General features: G+C 33.0%; 2 protein-coding genes across 2 annotated transcripts; one reads left to right on the top strand and one right to left on the bottom strand.

Annotated features, from left to right (window-relative positions):
- Positions 1-500: 500 nt before the first annotated feature.
- Positions 501-12,082, top strand: RYBP (ring and YY1 binding protein). Its single transcript, XM_068768126.1, has 3 exons — positions 501-761; positions 9,231-9,403; positions 11,476-12,082. The coding sequence occupies exons 1-3, from the start codon at positions 626-628 to the stop codon at positions 11,578-11,580; spliced, it is 414 nt and encodes a 137-aa protein (XP_068624227.1). The 5' UTR covers positions 501-625; the 3' UTR covers positions 11,581-12,082.
- Positions 12,083-18,215: 6,133 nt separating this feature from the next.
- Positions 18,216-20,403, bottom strand: LOC137924522 (uncharacterized). Its single transcript, XM_068767910.1, has 2 exons — positions 19,662-20,403; positions 18,216-18,361 (listed from the first exon to the last, which is right to left on the bottom strand). The coding sequence occupies exons 1-2, from the start codon at positions 20,401-20,403 to the stop codon at positions 18,216-18,218; spliced, it is 888 nt and encodes a 295-aa protein (XP_068624011.1).
- Between the last annotated feature and the right edge of the window lie 385 nt (positions 20,404-20,788).

Raw genomic sequence — 20,788 nt, 5'->3', positions numbered from 1 at the left:
GATGCAGTGGTCCATAAAAAAGTTTAAAACAATTAAGTACAGTAATTAAGCATCATTTCTTCATATTTAAATGTCGACTACAGAAAACAATATTATTCATAATTACTTCTTAGAGAATTAGTTTCATTATATGGCCATAAAAGTAAAATAACGTTTTAAAGTACGTAAGTAAAAACCTCATTAATAACATTGCTTTGCAAAATTTAGATCATTGGTTTCAACCAGTATTTGTCAAAAACCGACTTCTTATACGAGCATAAACATTTTCCGTTGATTTATTGTAATTAAATTACACTTATAAATGGTTTCATGTTAGGGAAAAAATTATAAAAGCGATAACTATATAAATGTTATTTATTGCATAAATAATAAAACAGGTTCAAAAAGTAGAGATTTATTATCTGTGCTAAAGTCGGTAAAGCAGTACAAGCGCGAGTGGCGCTCGTGCTTGTTTATCGACGCGGCGCTGACGAGCTGTCATGGCGTTTTGTAGTGTACGTTTCTGTGCACAGTAAAACATAAATAATGATTCTTAGACGGAAAATATCCTACATGTGCGTTAAAAATTATAGTGGCTATTCTAAAGTATCATGATTAATGTGTGTTAGTTCAATTATTTGTGACAATGGACAAGAAAAATGCTATTCGGAGGGCAAAGAGGCCTTCGAAGGCGTTAGAAGAAAATTATTGGGATTGTAGTGTTTGCACCTATAGAAATAACGCAGAAGCCTTTAAATGCTCAATGTGCGACGTAAGGAAAGGTAAATATGATAAATATTTTATATCTTAAACCCAAATACCCTTTATCTACATAGAAGACATTGACCGAAAGTCCTTCACAAATTTAGGACGTTCCAAGGGCTAACAAGCTGTTTTTTGTTTAAACATGTAATAAATGTATGGTAAATATTGCAGTAAAATAGTCGTATGCACTAAACCAAAGTATTAAATTGTTTATTCTTGTAGAAAGTTAATAAACTTGTATTGATTCGCGTATAAATGTAATTAACATTTTCGGCAATCGTATGAACCAAATTGAAACGAGATATTTAACTATTTGTTTCTGTCGTTTTGTCTATTTTAAAGAGCTTTAACCTATTATTTTTCTGTACGTATCAGACTAAATAAATACACTAGTAAAATTAGTAAGTCATACAACCCGTGAGCTCGCTTTGCGTATAAACCGACCGGTTTGGATGGTCGTGTAAGGTTGCGACCTATTTAAAGCATTTGTGACTTTTGTAATATCCTACATTATAGTCGTTCACCTCTTGTCTGTGACGTATGCATATTTGCTTTTATTGAAACAGATATGCATTTGTTTACGTTTTCCCGTTTGAATGTTACTTGCATTTAATTAAACTGAGCTAAAGCTTGGAAAATCTAGCTGCCATGACAGATTTTGTTCCAGCTATGTAATTTTAGTTGGTTTGTCAGTCCAATAGAAAAAAATTTACGAATTATTAAAAATACAATTTTCGTTGCTCTATAGACCTTTATAGATGATTCTAATAGATATAATTTCTTGAATGACATATTTTCAATAAAAATAATTAATATTATATAGATATGAAATATCTCGTCAAAATTCATTAATTCATCATTAAAGTGACAGTGAGCAGGCTATGTAGCTAGGAAAACAAAAGACCGTTGAGTCCTTAAGGTTCTGGACTGGAGACCACAGAGACGAGTTTGACAAGGTTGTCGAAAGATGCTGGATGGAGGCCGATTAGAGATAAATACGGGTCTATGTCCAGCTATGGACGACCGACGGTTAAAGTGATAGTGATATATATAGATAATATTATACCCCCAAATTTGCAGTAAACATTTATTGCATTATTTGTAAATTCAAACGAAATTGTGAATAATATTTGTTAACACGTTGTACCGGAATCGCATAATAAGTTGATATTGATCGTGTGGTACTAAAATGCAAATAACTTACAAAATTGGTTTTTCAAAGACCGGCGATAGATGCGGGTCGCTTATAAATACGTGCGTGCGTACTATTTTGCCTTCTGTATATCTACAGAACTATGATAGATATATTTCTAAAAAATTACATAAAAAAACAATTCATTAAAAGAATCAAAAATATCGAATTTCACGAAATGCCCGCTTCTTGCATAGACCCTTGGCATAATAAACAATTACACAATCTAGCTACGCAGTTAAATTTAATTGGATAGATCTTAGTATTGATGGCATTGTTGACATTCATTTAGAGTAAACACGCTTCGATGTCATTCATTGTTATTTCAATACAAACAAAACAGCCTACACTTAGATGGTGAGTCTTTGTGTTACTTTTTCGCATGAGAACACACGACTGTTATATATCATTGTTCATGTCTTTGGGAGCATTGCTAGCCCAGCGGTAGAGGACTGAGACTTGCGTTTGTAGATCACGGGTTCGATTCCCGTGATGCAATATAATATAATTCACACTGCAATAAGGATTGCGACTACTGACAAACAAGTTTCCATAGGATAGACAACAGCGTAGAGCTTCCAATTGTATAGGATATACCCTCTATAGATGTCTTAAGGGGAGGTTTATGCCCTACAGTGGGCATCTATGGGCTGAAACGACGACGATGCCTTCAGATACTGTCAGATATTACTTTAAACCTGTAACACACAAGAAGTTAACTTTATTGTCGATGATTTTCACAGGTTTTTTTATATTTGCAGCGTTCGAATGCATGGAGCATTATAAATGTTAGTAATAATAATAACAGATTCACTGTCCGGCACGTCCATCAATACTTCTTAGTTGTAATATATGATATTGTATGTAGGGTAGAAATTCACAAAATGACAGTTGGTTAGTTCTCATAGTTTTTGATGAGTCGATTATTATTATAATACTTTTGGCTGGCTCTCGCTTTTGGCATTTACCACTGCCCAAGTGGCATTTGCAGATTCGGATAGAGGTGGCAGAATGCAGAGGGCTCTTAACCCAAAATCTCTTCTTAAGGTAACGAAACTTGAGGGCTCCCTTGCTAGCCTCGCCTCCGGTAGCTTCGTAATACAGTTTTACCGGAGTAGGAGGCCGCCGAGCTCTTAGATCGCACGAGAGGATCTCGGCATGGGCTGTCACTTGTCCATAATAAATATTTAGTATTCCGATACAAGGGCACACGAAAGGGTCGAACCTCGACATAGTCGTTTACTTAGCAAACTACTAGCAATTCGGAAAGCGTTAGCGCCAGAAGTGGCGGAAGTAACTCCTGCAACGCTTTTTATCTAGAATAGTCGACGGTAAGCGATCCTTTTTATACAAGAGCCAACTTCGTTTCCGACAAGGCCGGTTGGTTTTCGGACGGCTAAAATCTCACTACTGTTATCGTTCTTTATATGTTTAAGCACTATAAGATATTTTTTTTAACCTGTAACAAGAAGTAGTTAACTTGATTGTGGGCAAATCGGCCAGTTTTTTACATTTGTAGCGTTCTTGTGGTACGCAATATCTTTTTTAAGTGTAATTTAAAAAAAAAACATATTTTTAGTACTTTTAATATTACAAAAAATATTCTGAACAAGTTTTATACCTATATGGGCTATAGTTGGAAAAATTGCATTTTAATGGACACCCAATCCCAATGTAAATAGAATTTCATTAAATCCTTTCTTAGCTTACCCCTTAGGTTGACGAAAGCATACCTTTCGTCCGTACCAAATTTCCAGCCTCTAAGCCTTATGGTTTCAAAGATATCGTTATAAGTCAATACATAGGTGGTAGGCTGTTTTAAGTCGAAATCCTAAATTACTTTAGAGGTGATTAAAGACTATAAAATCGTAGACCGTCAGTTAGATTTGGTAGAGTCCTAGAGACACGGTGAACAGTCGAGGAGCCAAGACATCATCATCATTATTCACCACTGTTAGACATAGGCCTCCCCCATGAATTTTCAATAGGCCGTTCCTTTTCAAACTATTTTTACCGAGTAATTGTTTATCTGTAATATTCTTTTACAAATACGTTTTTAGTGTTTTTAAACATAAAGTAGTTGCAAATAATATATGATTTTTTATTAAACTTGTACTGCAGATTATGAATTATTCGGATCACGTCAAATTAACACAACGGCTTCGTAGTTCAATTGACTATAGTCAGAGGAAAAATGAAATTAGAAAGCGACGTTAAAAACTCACACAATTGCACGCGTACATGCGTGTGCGCGCGCAAATGTGTGTGCGTGACTGCGTGTCTTTCAATTAAGAACTAAAAATAGTTCCATCACTTGTCTTAATCAAGTATTGGGTGCGATTACTGTTTAAATACTGAACGCAAACACTACCATGCAGTTTTCATATTCAATTTCAAATTCAAAAATATTTAACGTGTGTTAGATAACAACTCTTTTTGAGGCTAAGATACCATATGTTCCGATTTCAAGTGTCTCAGACTTTAAAAGAATAGACAAAACAAACTCAGCGGGACCTAAATATTACTGAAAAAATTGTGCCTATATCCTTTTTCAAATGCTTCCAATATAATTGAGGTTAACTTTCCGTATCTATTATTTATTGATATAAATTAAAATATTATCATTTAATATAATTGACACTAAATATTATAAAATTATTGATATTAAATATTTATTATTAGTTATTTCAGTTTTACAAAATTAAAAAATAATTTTATTAAAAAATTGTGATTAAAATCGAAAATAAAATTAAAATATTTATTAAAAAAGTGAATAAATAATAAGTATATTCACAAAATAAATGAACAAATTTTATAAAAAAAATTATGCCATTAAAAATGAATATGAAAATGTTCTTAAATATTTTTTTTTAAATTTTACTTAATTTTATTATTTCATTTAAAATAATTTTAATCAATAATAAACATTTAAAATAAAGACACATGCTAGTTTTAAACAAGCTACTTTTTCGATTCAGTCATTACAGGAAGTAGCTATGGCAGTGCACATAAATTAAAAATAACATTCGAATTATGAGAAAATTTATGTAACACATATGTAAAAAAATTATATTATTTCTTAATTAATTTTTTTCAAATTTAAAGTGCACTTTATTTACTGTGTTGACCAGCCTTTTTCAGTCTTGTATTATTTTACTGTAATAAATTTGCATAGAATTAAAAAAAAATTAACGAGTCCTAAGAAATGTAACTTCTCACGAGCCTACATAAGTACACGCAGCCTTTTATTAGCTAATACAAAATTACGTAATATTAAACGTAAAATTAGCCTGGAGCCCGGCATTTATAACAAGTCTTCGCGTTCTTTGATATCCTACTAAATCTGGCAGTAAAATCTTTTTTAAACATTCTATATAGCAAAGAAAGATTTATTAACTTGATAAACTGTAGTATAACACATATTTTTTCGCCTCTGGTAGTTACTAGATTGCCGATCCTTGATCTCTACTCCGGAACCTTAAGGCTCTAGAAACCATCGGGTCTACAGTATCGCTCTACGAAGCCAAAATTAGCTGAGCCAAAGATCGATGTGCAAAATTTATCTCCGGGTAATGTACGTGTTGTATCGGTTACTATTTCTCGTCTGATGTTCTACTCAATTCTGACGAATAAGTAGAGTATACATGGTGCAACCATGCAGATTTAAGTTTTTAAAATTAAATAAATAATGTTTAATTCAACACATAATTTTTATAAAAGCATTCAACGATAGAAGAACTAATGCGGATTACTTGTTTTAAAGAGTCTGTCATCCAAATGTAACAAAAATCCATAGCAATTAAGGCGACCTCGGTGACCATTGGATATCCCCTAAGAGACTGATCAGGTTATGGAGAAGTTTCCTGATGCAAATTACAGAAGATCTGGTCTTGTGCTCACCCGCCATCCTGTTGAAACCACGTTTGTGATGAGTACGATGTATAAGCAGATTCGGCAAAAAATGTATTAAATAACTCTCACTATTGACATTCGCTACCTGGCTTTGAGAATTTTCGAAAAAAATTGTCCAATTATCCCATTCGTAGATAGGGCACACAAGATAGTTACCCCGAGGCAATGCGATGGTTTTTGGAATTTCAGTCGAGGATTGCGGGTTTTTGCAAAAATTAGTTTCACTCCAAAAAACGCTTACTTTAATGAACTATTTGAATTTTAAAAGGATGGAACATCGAATCATTTTATTAAATTTTACAAATTATCGCTCTATGGAGTTTCATCATAGCTGCCTTCATATTGAAGGTAGTGAATTTATACGTAAATTGATTTTAACTAGTTCAATGTCTTTGGAAATCCTTGTAAATCCACTGGGCCCTGGCCCTGGAATCTCCTGCACTCAGGAACGAATTTAGTGTACACTTGGGTCATCTTATCCGTCCAATTGTAACGAAGAGTCAAAGTATCATTACTCTTACACTGGCTTGACTACGAACGCGCGACGCTTACTCGACTATAATTTATTTGTGTAATAATAATTATCTATTAGATTCAGGCGTCACTTTGCGGAAGTCCATCCTAAGTAAGAAAATGACTAATATATAGCTATTTCGGCTATGTAGCAGTAGTTGTGCAATAAAATGCACCGCCCGCCAGCCCGCTGATAAATGCGCATGCAGCTATAAATGCGAATTACACAACTACCACCGTTAAATCACTCAACACGTATTTCACCCCTCCACGGGGCATCCTCAGGAGTAATGTTACACCGATTGGTGCCCAACACCGAGTAATAATAATTAGCTAGATTGGTTTCGGATGCAGTATACATACCCTTGCGGCTTTTACAGTTTTATGGAAAGTGAATTTATAGAACCTGATTCAGCGAGCTAATGCCAAATTATGCCCCCCGATTCTTTCTGGCTGAATAACGTGTTAGTTCTAAACAAAATGAAGTAGGAAAAGTTAGCGAAAAGCTAGATCTACTCGGTGTCGAACGGTTAAATAGAATTTAGCCTTCCAAAAATATATCTATGGGGTATATACGATAGCATTTTCGTATTATGGTACGTAGAGGATGCTGCTACTCATCCTCTGAAGACTTGTTTATGAGCAGTGGCAATCCTTAATGATTAATGCACAAATTGTGTACCATATAAGACTATTCCGGGAACCGCACCCGTTACTTACGATTGCAAGTTTGTCCTCTACCGCTGAACTACTACTGCTTATTTACACACACTTATTTAATACCATATGCTATATATACAGGTTAAATAATCACCTTGTTATAAAATTACTAATAAACTCATACTTAAAGAGAATATAATATATACATAGTTTTGTTTAAAAACTATCAAAGAAAGTCCATAAACATGTTGGGTTCAGCATTAAGATGTTCACTTTTATACGATATTATAACTAAGTAATATTACTTCGTGTGATGTAAATGGTGACACAGGATTCTCATTTTCATGTATAAGTGGTTTGGTTCAGCAACGATTCTCGAAGGATCTAATATATTAAGAAATTAACAAAACGAATTCGTGAAAATAAAAATGTACACGCAACGGACAACATTTCGTAACCAGTCATGGCGTTTGGTTAGTCGGCGAAATATAAAAACCGTCGCCGACCTGATTTCTCCGCCATGCCTATCGTGCTACTTCATTTATCTCACAACATTCTCTGTTCATATTCGTAAAAAATGTTATTGTTACATTTAGTTAAGTACCTAAACCTATTAAGCTTAGTTTTTATAGTCGAAATATCGATATATCCAAAATGTAAACATACGAGGTATTTGTTCGACAGTGACTTTAAAGTAAAATACGTTTGTAAGGGAAAAAAGTTTACGATGAACTTTACTGATTTAAATAATAAAAATAGAGAATGTTTTCATATTATACGTCAAGGTTATATGACGGGAAAATGAATGAAAGTTCAAGTATTCGTCTCTTCCTATTATGTACTAATTTTTTTATTAACAATATTGTCTACTTTAGATAATTTGTTGCAAACACTGATTTAATATTGCACTACATCTAAGCAATATATTTTCAACGTAAAATAGTAACAAACAAAAACGACGTGAACACACATCTTTTGAATGGATTTGAATTAAAAATATTTTATTAGTCGACTGATACGAACAGAAGAATTATATCGTCATCATTTCATCCGCAGAGAGTCCATTACTGGACATGGATTTTGCCCATAGATTTCCAATCGGTCCTGTGTTAAACAAAAACGACGTGAACACACGTCTTTTGAACGGATTTGAATTAAAAATATTTTATTAGTCGACTGATACGAACAGAAGAATTATATCGTCATCATTTCATCCGCAGAGAGTCCATTACTGGACATGGATTTTGCCCATAGATTTCCAATCGGTCCTGTGTTAAACAAAAACGACGTGAACACACGTCTTTTGAACGGATTTGAATTAAAAATATTTTATTAGTCGACTGATACGAACAGAAGAATTATATCGTCATCATTTCATCCGCAGAGAGTCCATTACTGGACATGGATTTTGCCCATAGATTTCCAATCGGTCCTGTTGAAAGCGACCTGCATCGAGTTATAAAACATATGACATTATAAAATACATACACAACACAAACATTTTATTAATATTAAATACATTATAATATACATTCAGCAAATAGTATGATTTAATACATACAAACAAAAACTTGTACGTAAAGAAAAGATAGCCAAAAGAAAATTGAATGGAAATAACAATTCTCGTAATACATCCTTGCATCCTTCAAATTAAAATAAAACTATAATGGTTCTTAACGAGTCTTGATCTGACAACTAGGTAACCTGAGCTTAAACTCTTGAAATTTATATGAAAAACTTGATATCTGCATAATTATTTTAGCCGTAGAAGTTATACTGCTCTTTCTCCTTCTTTTTCTCCATCTTTCGAACGACCTTAAGGAGAAGGTTACCTAAAAGTTAGCGCATTTGGGAAGAGGTGAAATAGGAACTACCGAAAACTATGAAATTTCGGCAAACTGGTGTATGTTTATTTCTTAATTGAATACTACTACATATAATACAATATATACTACAAATAATATGTACTACTTATAATAAAGCTGCTATATATCATAACCATTTCAGTCACATGTCTGACGTCATCTAGACATAGGCTTCCCCCAAAGATTTCCAATAGGATCGGTTTGATGCGGCCTGCATCCATCATCTTCCGACCGACCCACTTCCTTACGACCTCAATAAGGTCTATCCTCCGTGTACGTAAACATACCATGCTGCACGTGCCTGTTAATGTTTATAATGTAATAACTATTGCTTTTTTAAACAGGCACGTCGACCCGCAAGCCGCGTATCAACCCAGCCCTCGTAGCGGCACAGGCGGCAGGAACAGCGCCCACCAGCTCCCAGAAGCGGCCCAGGTCTGCGAACTCACTAAAAAAGAAGCGACGTCATCCTCCAAGACTAAGCAACGTCGATAGAAGTTCCGCTCAAACTAGAGAGGTATAATACATATTTATAATACTGATTGTATACTAAAACAGGTTAAAATGGTGCATCGGAAGAAAACAGCGATGTGTTATGTTTAAAAAAATATTAACGAAGAAAAATGTTGCAACACAATATATTAAATTTTATGCTCAATACAGCGACAAAGCGGACAAAGACAGGTACCAAATATCAGAGTGGGGGGGGGGGGTGTTATGGAGTTTATTGTTGGATCTCAAATTGAAGACCAAATAAATTGTTTTTCTATTAAAAGTTGTGAAACTATCGCTGTTATACAGGTGATTGGAAATAGATGTAAAAGGTTTAAAAGAGTGAATGTATAGCTCATTTTCTATTTAAATGATCAATAACGTATTGATAATATAATTAGAAAAAGCATTTTAAAAGTTCGGATACTAGTACTATACTACACATTGAAATTAATTATCACCATCAAACACTGCTGATTTTGTGTATTGGCCTGTCGCATTACAATACAAAAAATAAATTAGTGTAACATATTTCAGAGTGATTATTTCATACACGGTAATTATAAAAGATGTAATAGCTTGAGAGTTGTGAATAATGGTTTATTTTTAAGCAGATAAATTATGCACATCAATTTGTATATAAAATATTATAAACTGAAATAGAAAACCGACTTAGATGAATAGGTACTACGACCTAGTCAAATAAATAACTTTGAATAAAGTCATAGTGAATTTTTACGCGGTGATGGTAGGACCTCGAGATATGACGAAGAAAGCTATCTACAACCTGCTTCAGGATTTATTCCTATCAAAGAGCTATACCAGCTCATTTCTAGAACGGGTTTCCAAAGCAGACGTTGGTATGTAATACATTGCTTCTGAGTAGAACGAACGTCCGAAAATTCTATCTTAGGGTCATTACCCGGTTCATTACTCCGTTGACAACTGTTCTTTGTTTACAAGACAAGAAAGGGTTTCTCGTTGCGTAAACCATCCTAATCTTCAACCCATCTTAGTTTCCAACGTATAGAGATTATAAATGTCACGGTGGACAAGAATAAAATTATGGCGTTGTTTACTTTTGTTTAAATTGAGCGTAAATATACGCTTATATGGCGGAGCCGCGGCCGGGGTAGGCCTCCCAATAGGTATACCGACAGCACAGTTGAGCAAGTCGCTGAATAAGGACAGCGCAAGACAGGTCATTGTGGCGATTTAGGGAAGGCCTATGCAATTGGTGTTCTACCGGCTGAAAAGAAGAAGAAAGTAAGCTATGCCAATGGGTCAAATAAAATAAAAACGAACCTTATATAGCTGACTTTTATATTTTCTAAGATAAGTTTATTCGATTTGAATAAAGTAAAACCTGATGTCAATATAATAATCGATTAGCTGACACGTCTTTAATTATTTTTACAGTTATTACCATTGATTCGATTTAAATTGACTTGCTGATCTATTCATTTATTTAATTTTTTTCGTTAATAGCACGGTCGGTTCAGCCAATAGACACCCACTGCAAGGCATGGTCCTCTTTAAATATATCTTTAGGGGATTTACCATAATCGCCACTCTCGGTAAGGCGGATTGGCAATCCTCTGATAACTTGTTTGTGACCAGTGACAATCCTATATAGTTATTGCACAAAGTGTGAATTATATAAGACCTTATCCCGTATCACAAGTCTTAGTCCTCGATCACTGAGCAACAACTGCTCATTCTTTTGAATTTCTGTAACAGTACATCACACAGTTATTCTTTTTGTCATGATTTTTCCATAAATTTATTTGATTTAATTTGTTTCTCGTCGAGGCCACCGAACTAAATCAGTCAAGATCCTTACGTATGGAATTATAGCTAGGTGTAGCATTTTGTATGTAGGCGAGTTTAAATTTGTTCGGGACCTTGCTGATGCGAGTTTTACAATTCGGTGAAGTGTCTGACCGCTTAACGTCAGCCGGTGAAATGCCTTTCGGTAATATATCTTGACATATTGTGCTTTTAAATACGGCTATGTTACAAAATTCTATTTTTAACAAAACTCGTTACTCGTAACGAAAAAAATGGTTACTATACTAACTAAATTAACACTACCAGGTGACAGTGAGCGGTGTGACAGTGGTAATCACGGAGTATAAGCCGAAGAAGTCCGTCTCCAGCAGTTCCAGCGACGTGGAGTCTTCCAACGACGCGCGACCATGATCTCCTGACATCACTTAACTATAAGGTACCATCATTGAAACTTCGACGCCATAAAAATAAAAACTGACGAGGAATAACATTCTGAAACTTCAACTGTGCTCGCAAATCGACCAACACAATTCCCGACGAAAGAATGATTTGTTTTCACAATGAAAATTTTACAGAATTAGTTAATTTATTATTTTGCAGACCGTATTTTTGACTGCAAATATTTGTTTTAATATTACCCGACGATCCATTGACTATGGGAGATAGATTTTAACGATGTCTACAACATGTATATTTTATTTATTAATTTAATTCAAGTCACATGTTTAATTGCCGCTAGCAAATTGACAAGAACTTTTCGGCTCTCTGGTTTTATTTAAACTTTTAATGAATGTGGCCGAAATTTTTGAACATGACTGATCATTGTCTAAGAATCATTGTTTGTATGAATACACTTTACTAAGTGTTTAGCTGTTTTAAAGATAAAAATATATAACACCTCAAAATCACGAAAGTATAGGAGAATAGATATTTTACACGCCATACATTGTCACCTATACATGTTTGTGTCACTTTTTAATGTTTTTGGTTGATATAAGGCAATGTATATCAATTGGATTTTTTATTGTATCAATGTATCCTCGAAAGTATCGGAGAATATATATTAAACGTCATACATTGTATGATCCTCTTTACATGTTTGTGTCAGATTTGAATGTTGTAGTTGGTACGGCGCAATGTATTACGATTGGCTTTTTTTAATTGTATCAATGTAACCTCGAATTTTTAGGAGCATAAATATTAAACGCCATACAATGATCGTCTCCTTTCCATCTTTGTGTCAATTTTGATTGCCTTTAGTTGGTACGACGCAATGTATATCAATTGGCTATTATCTATTGTAATAATTGGAGTTTGTAAATTTGATGTGTATTTTAAGTTTATTTATTATTTATTTTTAATTTAATTATTATTTTTCAAAAAGTAATTTAAGCAAAATGTATATACGAGGAGAGACCAGCTGAACACTGCCAAGTAGGGAGGTAAGATATAGAAATGCTTGAAGAATGTAAAATTATTGTTAAATATAAATCGTTAAATTAGGTAATGGAGATGGAGAAAGGATCATACTTCGATGGAATATAAAAAAAAAAATTGTAATCAACTCAAAATCAAGACGATTTAAAATTTGCATTGTTTCTCTTTGTTTATTCGAACGTCTTTAAATGTAAGACGTATTTTTTAAAAAAATAAAGACTAATGAAGCTTAATTAAAAAAAATATATTACGATAATGTACGAACAATGTTCATGAGAAGTATTAAAATACAACAATATGTATTACAATTTGATTATTTTGTTCAATATAAAGGGTAATGTTAAACATGAATGTTTTTGGAATGTATGGTAAAAACAATTAAATCACATGGTATTAGGTTCCCAGTATTGCCACCTATAATTAAACAATCATATCTGTAATGAATAAGTATTACCAATATATCAACTCAAGAAATATTTCAATCGTTTTAAAAGTCTGACAGTTACAATAATTACCGAATTCAATTAAAAAACGCACAAAAATGAAATCTGATCAGAGATGGTCGATCATTGAAGTAAACAATACATCATTAAAACCTTTTTCTAAAATAAGTAATAATATTTTTATAACCAGTCAATGGCAATTTAAATATAACACCGATAAACTTTTGAATTAAAAAAAAGAACTTTTGGATACTTTTAATGCATTCTACAAACGTTATTAATAAATATACGATTTTGCAAAAGTGACTTGTCAAATTTTAAATCTACTTCCGCTTCTAAAGTACAGCAATCCCCATACAAGAGATTTATTCTCGCGGTAAATTAATTCCGCACCAAAACGCTTGTAGGTGTACTCTCATACAACACGTGTATAACCCCGTATAACGCGTTACGTACTTATGATTCACGCTTAAATTTGCTTTTTATTATTTATTTAAATCTGCATATAGATATGTTATTCTTATAAATAGAAAAGTAACTAAACAACAAATAAATAAACTCAAGTTAATAATTTTATTACATTATACGCAAGTAATATTTATTTATTTATAAATGCGTTTGTTTGTATCCGTAAAGTTTGGTTTAGGTTTGTGTTTTAGTGTAGAAACAGTTGGATAGAATTTGCTTTGTGATCATAATTTTTCATTGAATATCAAATGAAACTTTTAATGTTATGTGTGAATTAAAACTTGTTAACAAACACAAAATTAAGAATTCTTTTAGTAAATTTTTATTTTGTAATTACACAATATGTAACTATACGCGGAAATAATTGTAATACCAAAATACAACACCGGAAATCTCCGCGTTATTTGCGGAAATACACGTGTTATACGAGGAACACCAAAACTACTTTAATAATACCGCATTGTAAGGTGATTACTGTGTTTTAGTAATATACAAAGCCATATATATTCCGTTAATATATATAAATACCCTCAAAATATTTTATAATGTACATCCAACTCTTTTTTACACGGTAGATACGTTCCTGAGAAAATCATTGCAAAAAAATTAGTAAATTACATTTCGTGTTCAATAACATTAAGAAAAGAAAAGATGAAAAAACATCAAATAAGTATTTATATAACTAAAACAAAATTATTGTACTTTGAAAATTCAACGCATAAATATAAAACATATACAAGTTGAAATTAAAAAAATTGATCAATTTTGCAACTATTTATCGCCATACCTCACTAGCGTGCACTATAATACGGACTGAACCAAAAATGCTATCGTCAATAGATACGTGCGATATGTCTAGCTTTCAAAATAGTGTAAAAAAAGAGTTGAGATTGAATCCAAACGAAATGTTAAGTAGTGTTGCCACTGTGTCTGTTAATAATACATTGTGTGTAACTTTTAAACCATCCATTCATTAGATTACAAATCGAGCGCATGCAAACACATTTTAATTTAAATATTTCTCGAAAACTTGGTCGTTTGACACAGTTAAACGAATTTGAGGCCAAATAACTGTGCGCCGACCCTAAACTTTTGGTTATGGTTTTTATAATTAATTTTGTACATAATTATATATTAAGTTACCAAAAACTTGATGTCCCGGCGTTGTGTTCCACGCAGTAACTAAGTATTTATTCTAGCTTTAAGTTTCGTATTAAGTTATTTATGTCGTCCGTTGATTTGGGTACAAATATCTAGAGGTTTTATTCATCCAATGCATACATAGAATAGTTGTTGCGTATTCTAGAGGGACCAAGACTTACTATCCCAATGCTCTCATATAAACTAAATTGAAGAAAACTTATCAGTATGTAAAACTTCAATTTAATTATTCATATGGTTTTAATTTTTTTCTTTAATGCTCTAACATGAACATAGATCGGATATTTAAAGGTATATTTAAGATGTTTTTAGCTAGGTATTTTGTATGTGGTTTAAATTAGTTAATAACAACGAAAGTAACAAACAAGCTAGTTAGCCCAGCGGATTGGCATTGGACAAGTACATCGATTAGAATTTCTCCTGCCAACAACAGATGAGATTAAAGAAAGAAGTTAAGAGAAAACGGCCGAAATTAATCAATAGAAGTCATATGGTCTGTCACCGTGTTAACGCTGGAACACACGCATCTTTAGCGTCTCAACAAGAATTACAAGTGCTGGCCGGGGAAGTCATGCCTCCGCCATATAGCCTTAAACTTGTAGCATTTTTTGTTTCGGTGTCTTCAGAATTCTTTAGGCTGTATCAGAACATCAAGATAGAGCTGCCAAAACCACTTGTCCCATTTCTTTGGTCAAAAGTTCCAAAATTTCTTCAAAAATGGTCACTACCTACAAGGTCAAAAAGTGATTAAACAAAATGGCACCTATATGCTATGGATTAATGTTAAATAAACTGAAAAAAAATATAGGTGTCGCATTTTCATATGAAATGAGAAGGAACTCTTGCCAATAATACGCTTTTCGTAATAATTCAACTCTTCCAACATTATTTAAATATGCATTATAATATCCGATCTCTGATTATAATCGTGTTGTTCATTTTTTATCTGTATTTTTTCAAATCGATAACATTTTGATGATATCGATTAAGGTACGTAAATTCACAACACTACGATACCTTCGTCCTTTGAGAGGTCATCGACATTATTAACTATTAAAAATGTTCAGTATAAATAAATATTTTTGTACATAGATCTTAAGATAACCGTGTATAAAGAAAAAGTAGCTTTTTGTATTAAATACTGCTGTTGGAAAATCAACAGGCCTTAATGTAACGTAAGATGAACCTATTTAATGTATTATTGTATTTGTATGACACTAATAATCACAAGAGGTTAATGTATTTGTAGTATTGGTAACGTTTTAGATGTTTTTAACCTATTAGCAATTTAGATATGTTCGCTGTAAGCGATGTAATTATACTCCTAATATATTAATGTATATATATATATATATATATATATATATATATATATATATTGTGCAAATCCATTTCTGATACGAGAGATAGGCTCATCCACTTTCAAAACATACATTTTTAATTTATCTTCCATTATAAAAAATCGAAATGATCCAACACTCTATCAGGAAATAGGAACTATATAATTTTAATATGTTACAAAATTTCACAACATGTAATCTTAAATTGATTTATTACTGACGTCATATATACGACATATAGACGGTAATTGGTTATAGGTGCAAAAGTTTTAAAAAGGTGAATGTAAGGTTGCGTGTTCATATCACGTCGGGGTTACCAGTTGTGGTGGAGTTTAACAGGTTAGGTAGGCAATGTTGAGACAACACCTAGCGAGCTGGAGCACAAAAATTAAAACGCTTGGATGAAAGATAGACACAGTTTATTTTAAAAGTCATCCGCTTACAACTTCAGATACACCAACGCCGTAATAAATTATTTGTCATGCGAATGAAATATTTTTCATAAAACTTTCACCACTCATTTGTAAATATTAAACATTGATTCAAAATTAATATAAGATAGTCTCTAATTCCATATTCCATCAAGCACTAAAGATTTAATATAAATTTACAAACAACGACATATGTCACTTGACGCCGTTCGCCATTTTTATATTTCAAAATATTTTACGGCGTGAGACGCGGTTTTGACAATCGCCTACAAATCATACGCCGCGCGTCCTTACATTTTGCGCATGCGTAGACCGATGGATTGACAGATAATCTAAAACATTTTGACAACAGTAACTATTTCGCTACGATGTTAATAAAGTAAGAAGAAAAGTTTTTAAAATTCGAATTACTATTAGTCTGACTGGAAGGTAATGTCGCTTCCTTAAGTTAAATTCACACGACTACATTTTTAAAAAGTTTTTATTTCTAATCAACAATATATTCCTTCCTTCGTTATTAACAATCTTTTGCCATCTAGTAAATAAATTTTCAATGCCGGAGCGGTTTAAATCAATCGGTTATTCTGTAAAATATGTCGACAAAAACTACATTATTTACCGGACCCCCTAATACATATTAAAATTCATTATTGTTTACTATTTTTGTTATGTAGGCTTTTGCAGCTATAACTAATCATCCTGTATATATGAAATTTCCACCTTTGTACTGACTCATCGCAATATCTGAAACAAAATACTTAGAGACTTGAAATTTGGTAGGTATTTAATTATGTATATTTATTTCGCCGAGTGTACGTCAGCTAAGTGTCTACTAAATTCCACCCGCAAGAGGGTGTTCATAGGGGCGTTTATTAAAAACGAGTGTTTCTTCAACAAATGACCTTTTAGATCTTATAGGTATAATACTTAGTCACAATATTTTTTTTGGCTCAGAAATAACTAAGTATGGAACACGAGATGTGGACGCGGGATAGCTAATGTTCACGATCATTTATTTGTTGCTGCTGTTTTTATTTTTTTTCCTTTTCAAATCCGTTAAAAACTAAGGATTAAATAAAACGTAATAATATATTCATTCAATAAACAACGTTGACAAATAGGGGCATACATTGTGTTCAAGTCAAATCAAGATGCTTATATCACCGAGTAGTTCATAGAATGTAATCTAAACCGTATTCGGGTGTCCGGTCTTATTCCGTGAACCACTTCACAATAATAAACTGTTATGACACGTCCAAGCCGCCGACCAAACACGGTATTCTTGGAACTCGGTAATATGAAAGTAAGATACTTTAATATATTTGGCCTTCTTTGTTTTAATTGGAATATTTGTATATACTTCGATGCACATACCAAAACAGTTATACTTAGCAAGGGTTTGGCTTGTGTACGATTAATGTATGACATCGGTTTTGAAGTAATATGGCTATATTCGATTGGTGCCGGACACTGTTAGCCGTTTTGGCTATTACAGTCTCAGGGCTCTCGTATTCGAAACTCGCGTGCTAATAAACTAAAAAAAAATCTATGTCATATGCGTCGCCTGGCGTATATGTTGACTAATTGTTATCTACTCGATTTTCGGAAAAAGGTGTGATCGTTTTCTCCGAAGACATTTTAACTAAATGGATATCGGTGCTGAGAGGATCGGCTAAAGTCGCCGGTGTGTGCAGTATTGCATCGCGCACAGATACGAGGGCGGCGCATTTTAAAACAATGTGAAAAAAGCGTTAAGTTTAGATATTTTATAATTCGCTAATCAACGGATCGTCTTGTAAAAGTTGTCGACAGACACTCATTGTGTTCAGCAGTATACACCCTACGGCTGAACTGATGATGAACCAATCGAACTGCGGTTTGACCGTCTGGGTGGGTGCCCCCTTAGCGCTGACTACAACAATCAGAGGAGACCCAAATTTGAAGGGGTGTACTAGATATTTTCATCTGGGGTATGGAACGCGGAAATCATAGTTTGAAAATGACGATATCATTATGATATATGGGTAATTCTCATGAAATCTCGAAAAAATGTAAATTAAATTATTCAGAATTATTTTAGTTAATATCTATTAAATTTATCTTAAATTTGTACTATATGTGTTAGTAACTTTAGGGAATATAGTGGTCCCCAGAATAAACGAGTTTTAAATGAAGTAAATCAATATTGATAAACTTTAAAAGTGAGGGAATGATGACTGTGGTGAGGAAATGATGTTTATGTTAGTTTATTATGAAAAATTTAATTATTTATTTTTTGAACACATGTATAACTTTAGTAGGTAATATATATATGAAAATTCTGGAGTTATCTAATAACACAGCTCTGAAAGTGACTCAAATTGCTTACAGCAAAACTTGCTTTCATTTTTATATTAATTGCATTTTCTTTGCAACATGAAACTTAATTAATAATGACAAAAAATATTCAACTCATTTAGAAATTTTCAAAATCTCTTATATAAATCCTAAAATATTGTTTAAAACCATTAATATCAACATTTAGTCTTAAAGTAAACAATATTATATCACACAAGTTAGAATATAATAATATAATAGTCTTTTCCGAATCAGTCTACAATAGAATACCTTGCAGTCAAGTCTTAACTTTTACAATTTAAGCTGATTTATTTCCTTTACGGAAAAATATCCTTTTCTGATAAATTTTGGAGGTTCAATTTTCTGCACAACATCAGTCCAGGGATACAATGCTTCATCCTTGGGTGTAGGCCATCTCCAGGATTTAATTACTCTTTCCATACAATCTACCACAGCGGCATCATCAGAAACTGAAGTTATTTTTCCGGGATAAATTGCGTCGTTCCACTTGATGAGAACGAAATCGCCTATATCATAAGATTCATCAATTTGGGAATCATTATCATTGAAAAAATTATTCGCAGATTGTCTACCACAAGACCGCGTTTGTACTTTTCCAAGTCTTTTTTCAACATGAGGAGTTTTCGAAGATAAGTAGTATCCCAGGTGAAAATGGCTACATTCTCCAATACATTGACACCAAGAAAGGCTTCTAAACTCTAATATATCACTAGCGAACACAAATTGGCGAATTTTTTGCGTTCCACGGAAAGGCGTAACAGTGCCTGATTTCTTGACTAGATTTTCTATCTCTGTAATATCAGCAGTAGTTGTTTCAAATAACGTAATCGAAGGACATCTAGATAACAAAATACTTTTTAGTGAATTCAAGTCTACGATGTCTTTGCCTTCAGCTACAGCCTTGTCAGCACTTCTTTTTAATGTGCCACCGACGCCATCAGGTGCGCCTTTACCGTGGCCAGGCTCTGAATAGTTCCATGAAAAAAATGTCGTCCCCGGACATAAATCATTTATATGATGAGATACAATGTGGAATATAAACTTATTTTTATACTGATTGACCGGACCATCACTAAGAATGTGAATTTTATGGATATTTGGATTTTGTTGTTTAATCCATTCAAAAATTGGCACTAAATGAGCCCATACTGCCATGGAATCGTGTCTATTATTGTCAGAAAGTGAGCAAAAAGTTTGTGGTTTAACAACACCATTGTCTCGTAAATACAATACACCTGTATGAAGAGTAATTTGTTTTCTTGCTCCACCAAAATGGACTGATTGTATCTCGTCGTTATATTTTGAACAGTAATTTTCACTAAAGTCGATATGAATGAGAACCTCGTTTTCACTTAAATTTTGTTTGAGTTCTGAAGTGGTCTGATATTGATGAGCTATTGTCGCAACGTGTTGTAAGAATAAGGGTAGTGTTTCTTCTAATTTTTGTACTAATTCTCTAATTGATACCTTGATCTCTTTTTTACCAGGTTTGCGTACTGTCTTCATCTTTTCATCTTTTTCGAAAGAAGTAGTTTCGTACATCCATTGATGGAATGCAACCATTCGATTTGGTTGAGGAAGGTAATATTCTACCATTTTAAGTTTACAACTTTCGCAGTTTCGAAACAAACATTTAGTCGAATTTACGTCACATGTTATCGTCGCCAAAAATTTGGTCAGATTGCAGCTAGGCAGCGCCTTATTTTCGTGTAATTTCGTTATCATTAGTTGAACATTTGTATGAATCATGCATTGGCAAGTATTTCGATCTTTCATGTTCGCCCAAGTTACCCAAAAAGGTCGACATCTGCAGAATGTTGCTAAGCTCACTTTATAGTCAACTGTAGTCAGAAATTTTTTGTGTAGATTTTTCATAGTATCGGTCAATAGACGTTTTTGCTTCATTTGTCCTTTTAATTTTATATAATCATTCTTGCCTGGACACATCCTGGAATTTTCATCTTTTTCTAAAAAATCGACC

Source organism: Battus philenor, unplaced genomic scaffold (assembly GCF_028537555.1).
Source record: "Battus philenor isolate CCGP_79_NKW_IND1 unplaced genomic scaffold, ilBatPhil1.0.hap1 SCAF_24, whole genome shotgun sequence".
In the NCBI taxonomy this organism is placed as follows: Eukaryota; Metazoa; Arthropoda; class Insecta; order Lepidoptera; family Papilionidae; genus Battus; species Battus philenor.
Note: the sequence above shows the minus strand (reverse complement) of the source record. Positions and strands in the feature narration are given on the sequence as shown.

Coding starts and splice junctions, on each gene's coding strand:
- LOC137924522 (XM_068767910.1), bottom strand. CDS start 20,403: ATGGTAGAATATTACCTTCCTCAACCAAATCGAATGGTTGCATTCCAT. Junction 18,362..19,661: donor AGACTTGAATTCACTAAAAA/GTATTTTGTTAT, acceptor TGATTGTTGTAG/TCAGCGCTAAGGGGGCACCC.
- RYBP (XM_068768126.1), top strand. CDS start 626: ATGGACAAGAAAAATGCTATTCGGAGGGCAAAGAGGCCTTCGAAGGCG. Junction 762..9,230: donor AATGTGCGACGTAAGGAAAG/GTAAATATGATA, acceptor TTTTTTAAACAG/GCACGTCGACCCGCAAGCCG. Junction 9,404..11,475: donor GTTCCGCTCAAACTAGAGAG/GTATAATACATA, acceptor TAACACTACCAG/GTGACAGTGAGCGGTGTGAC.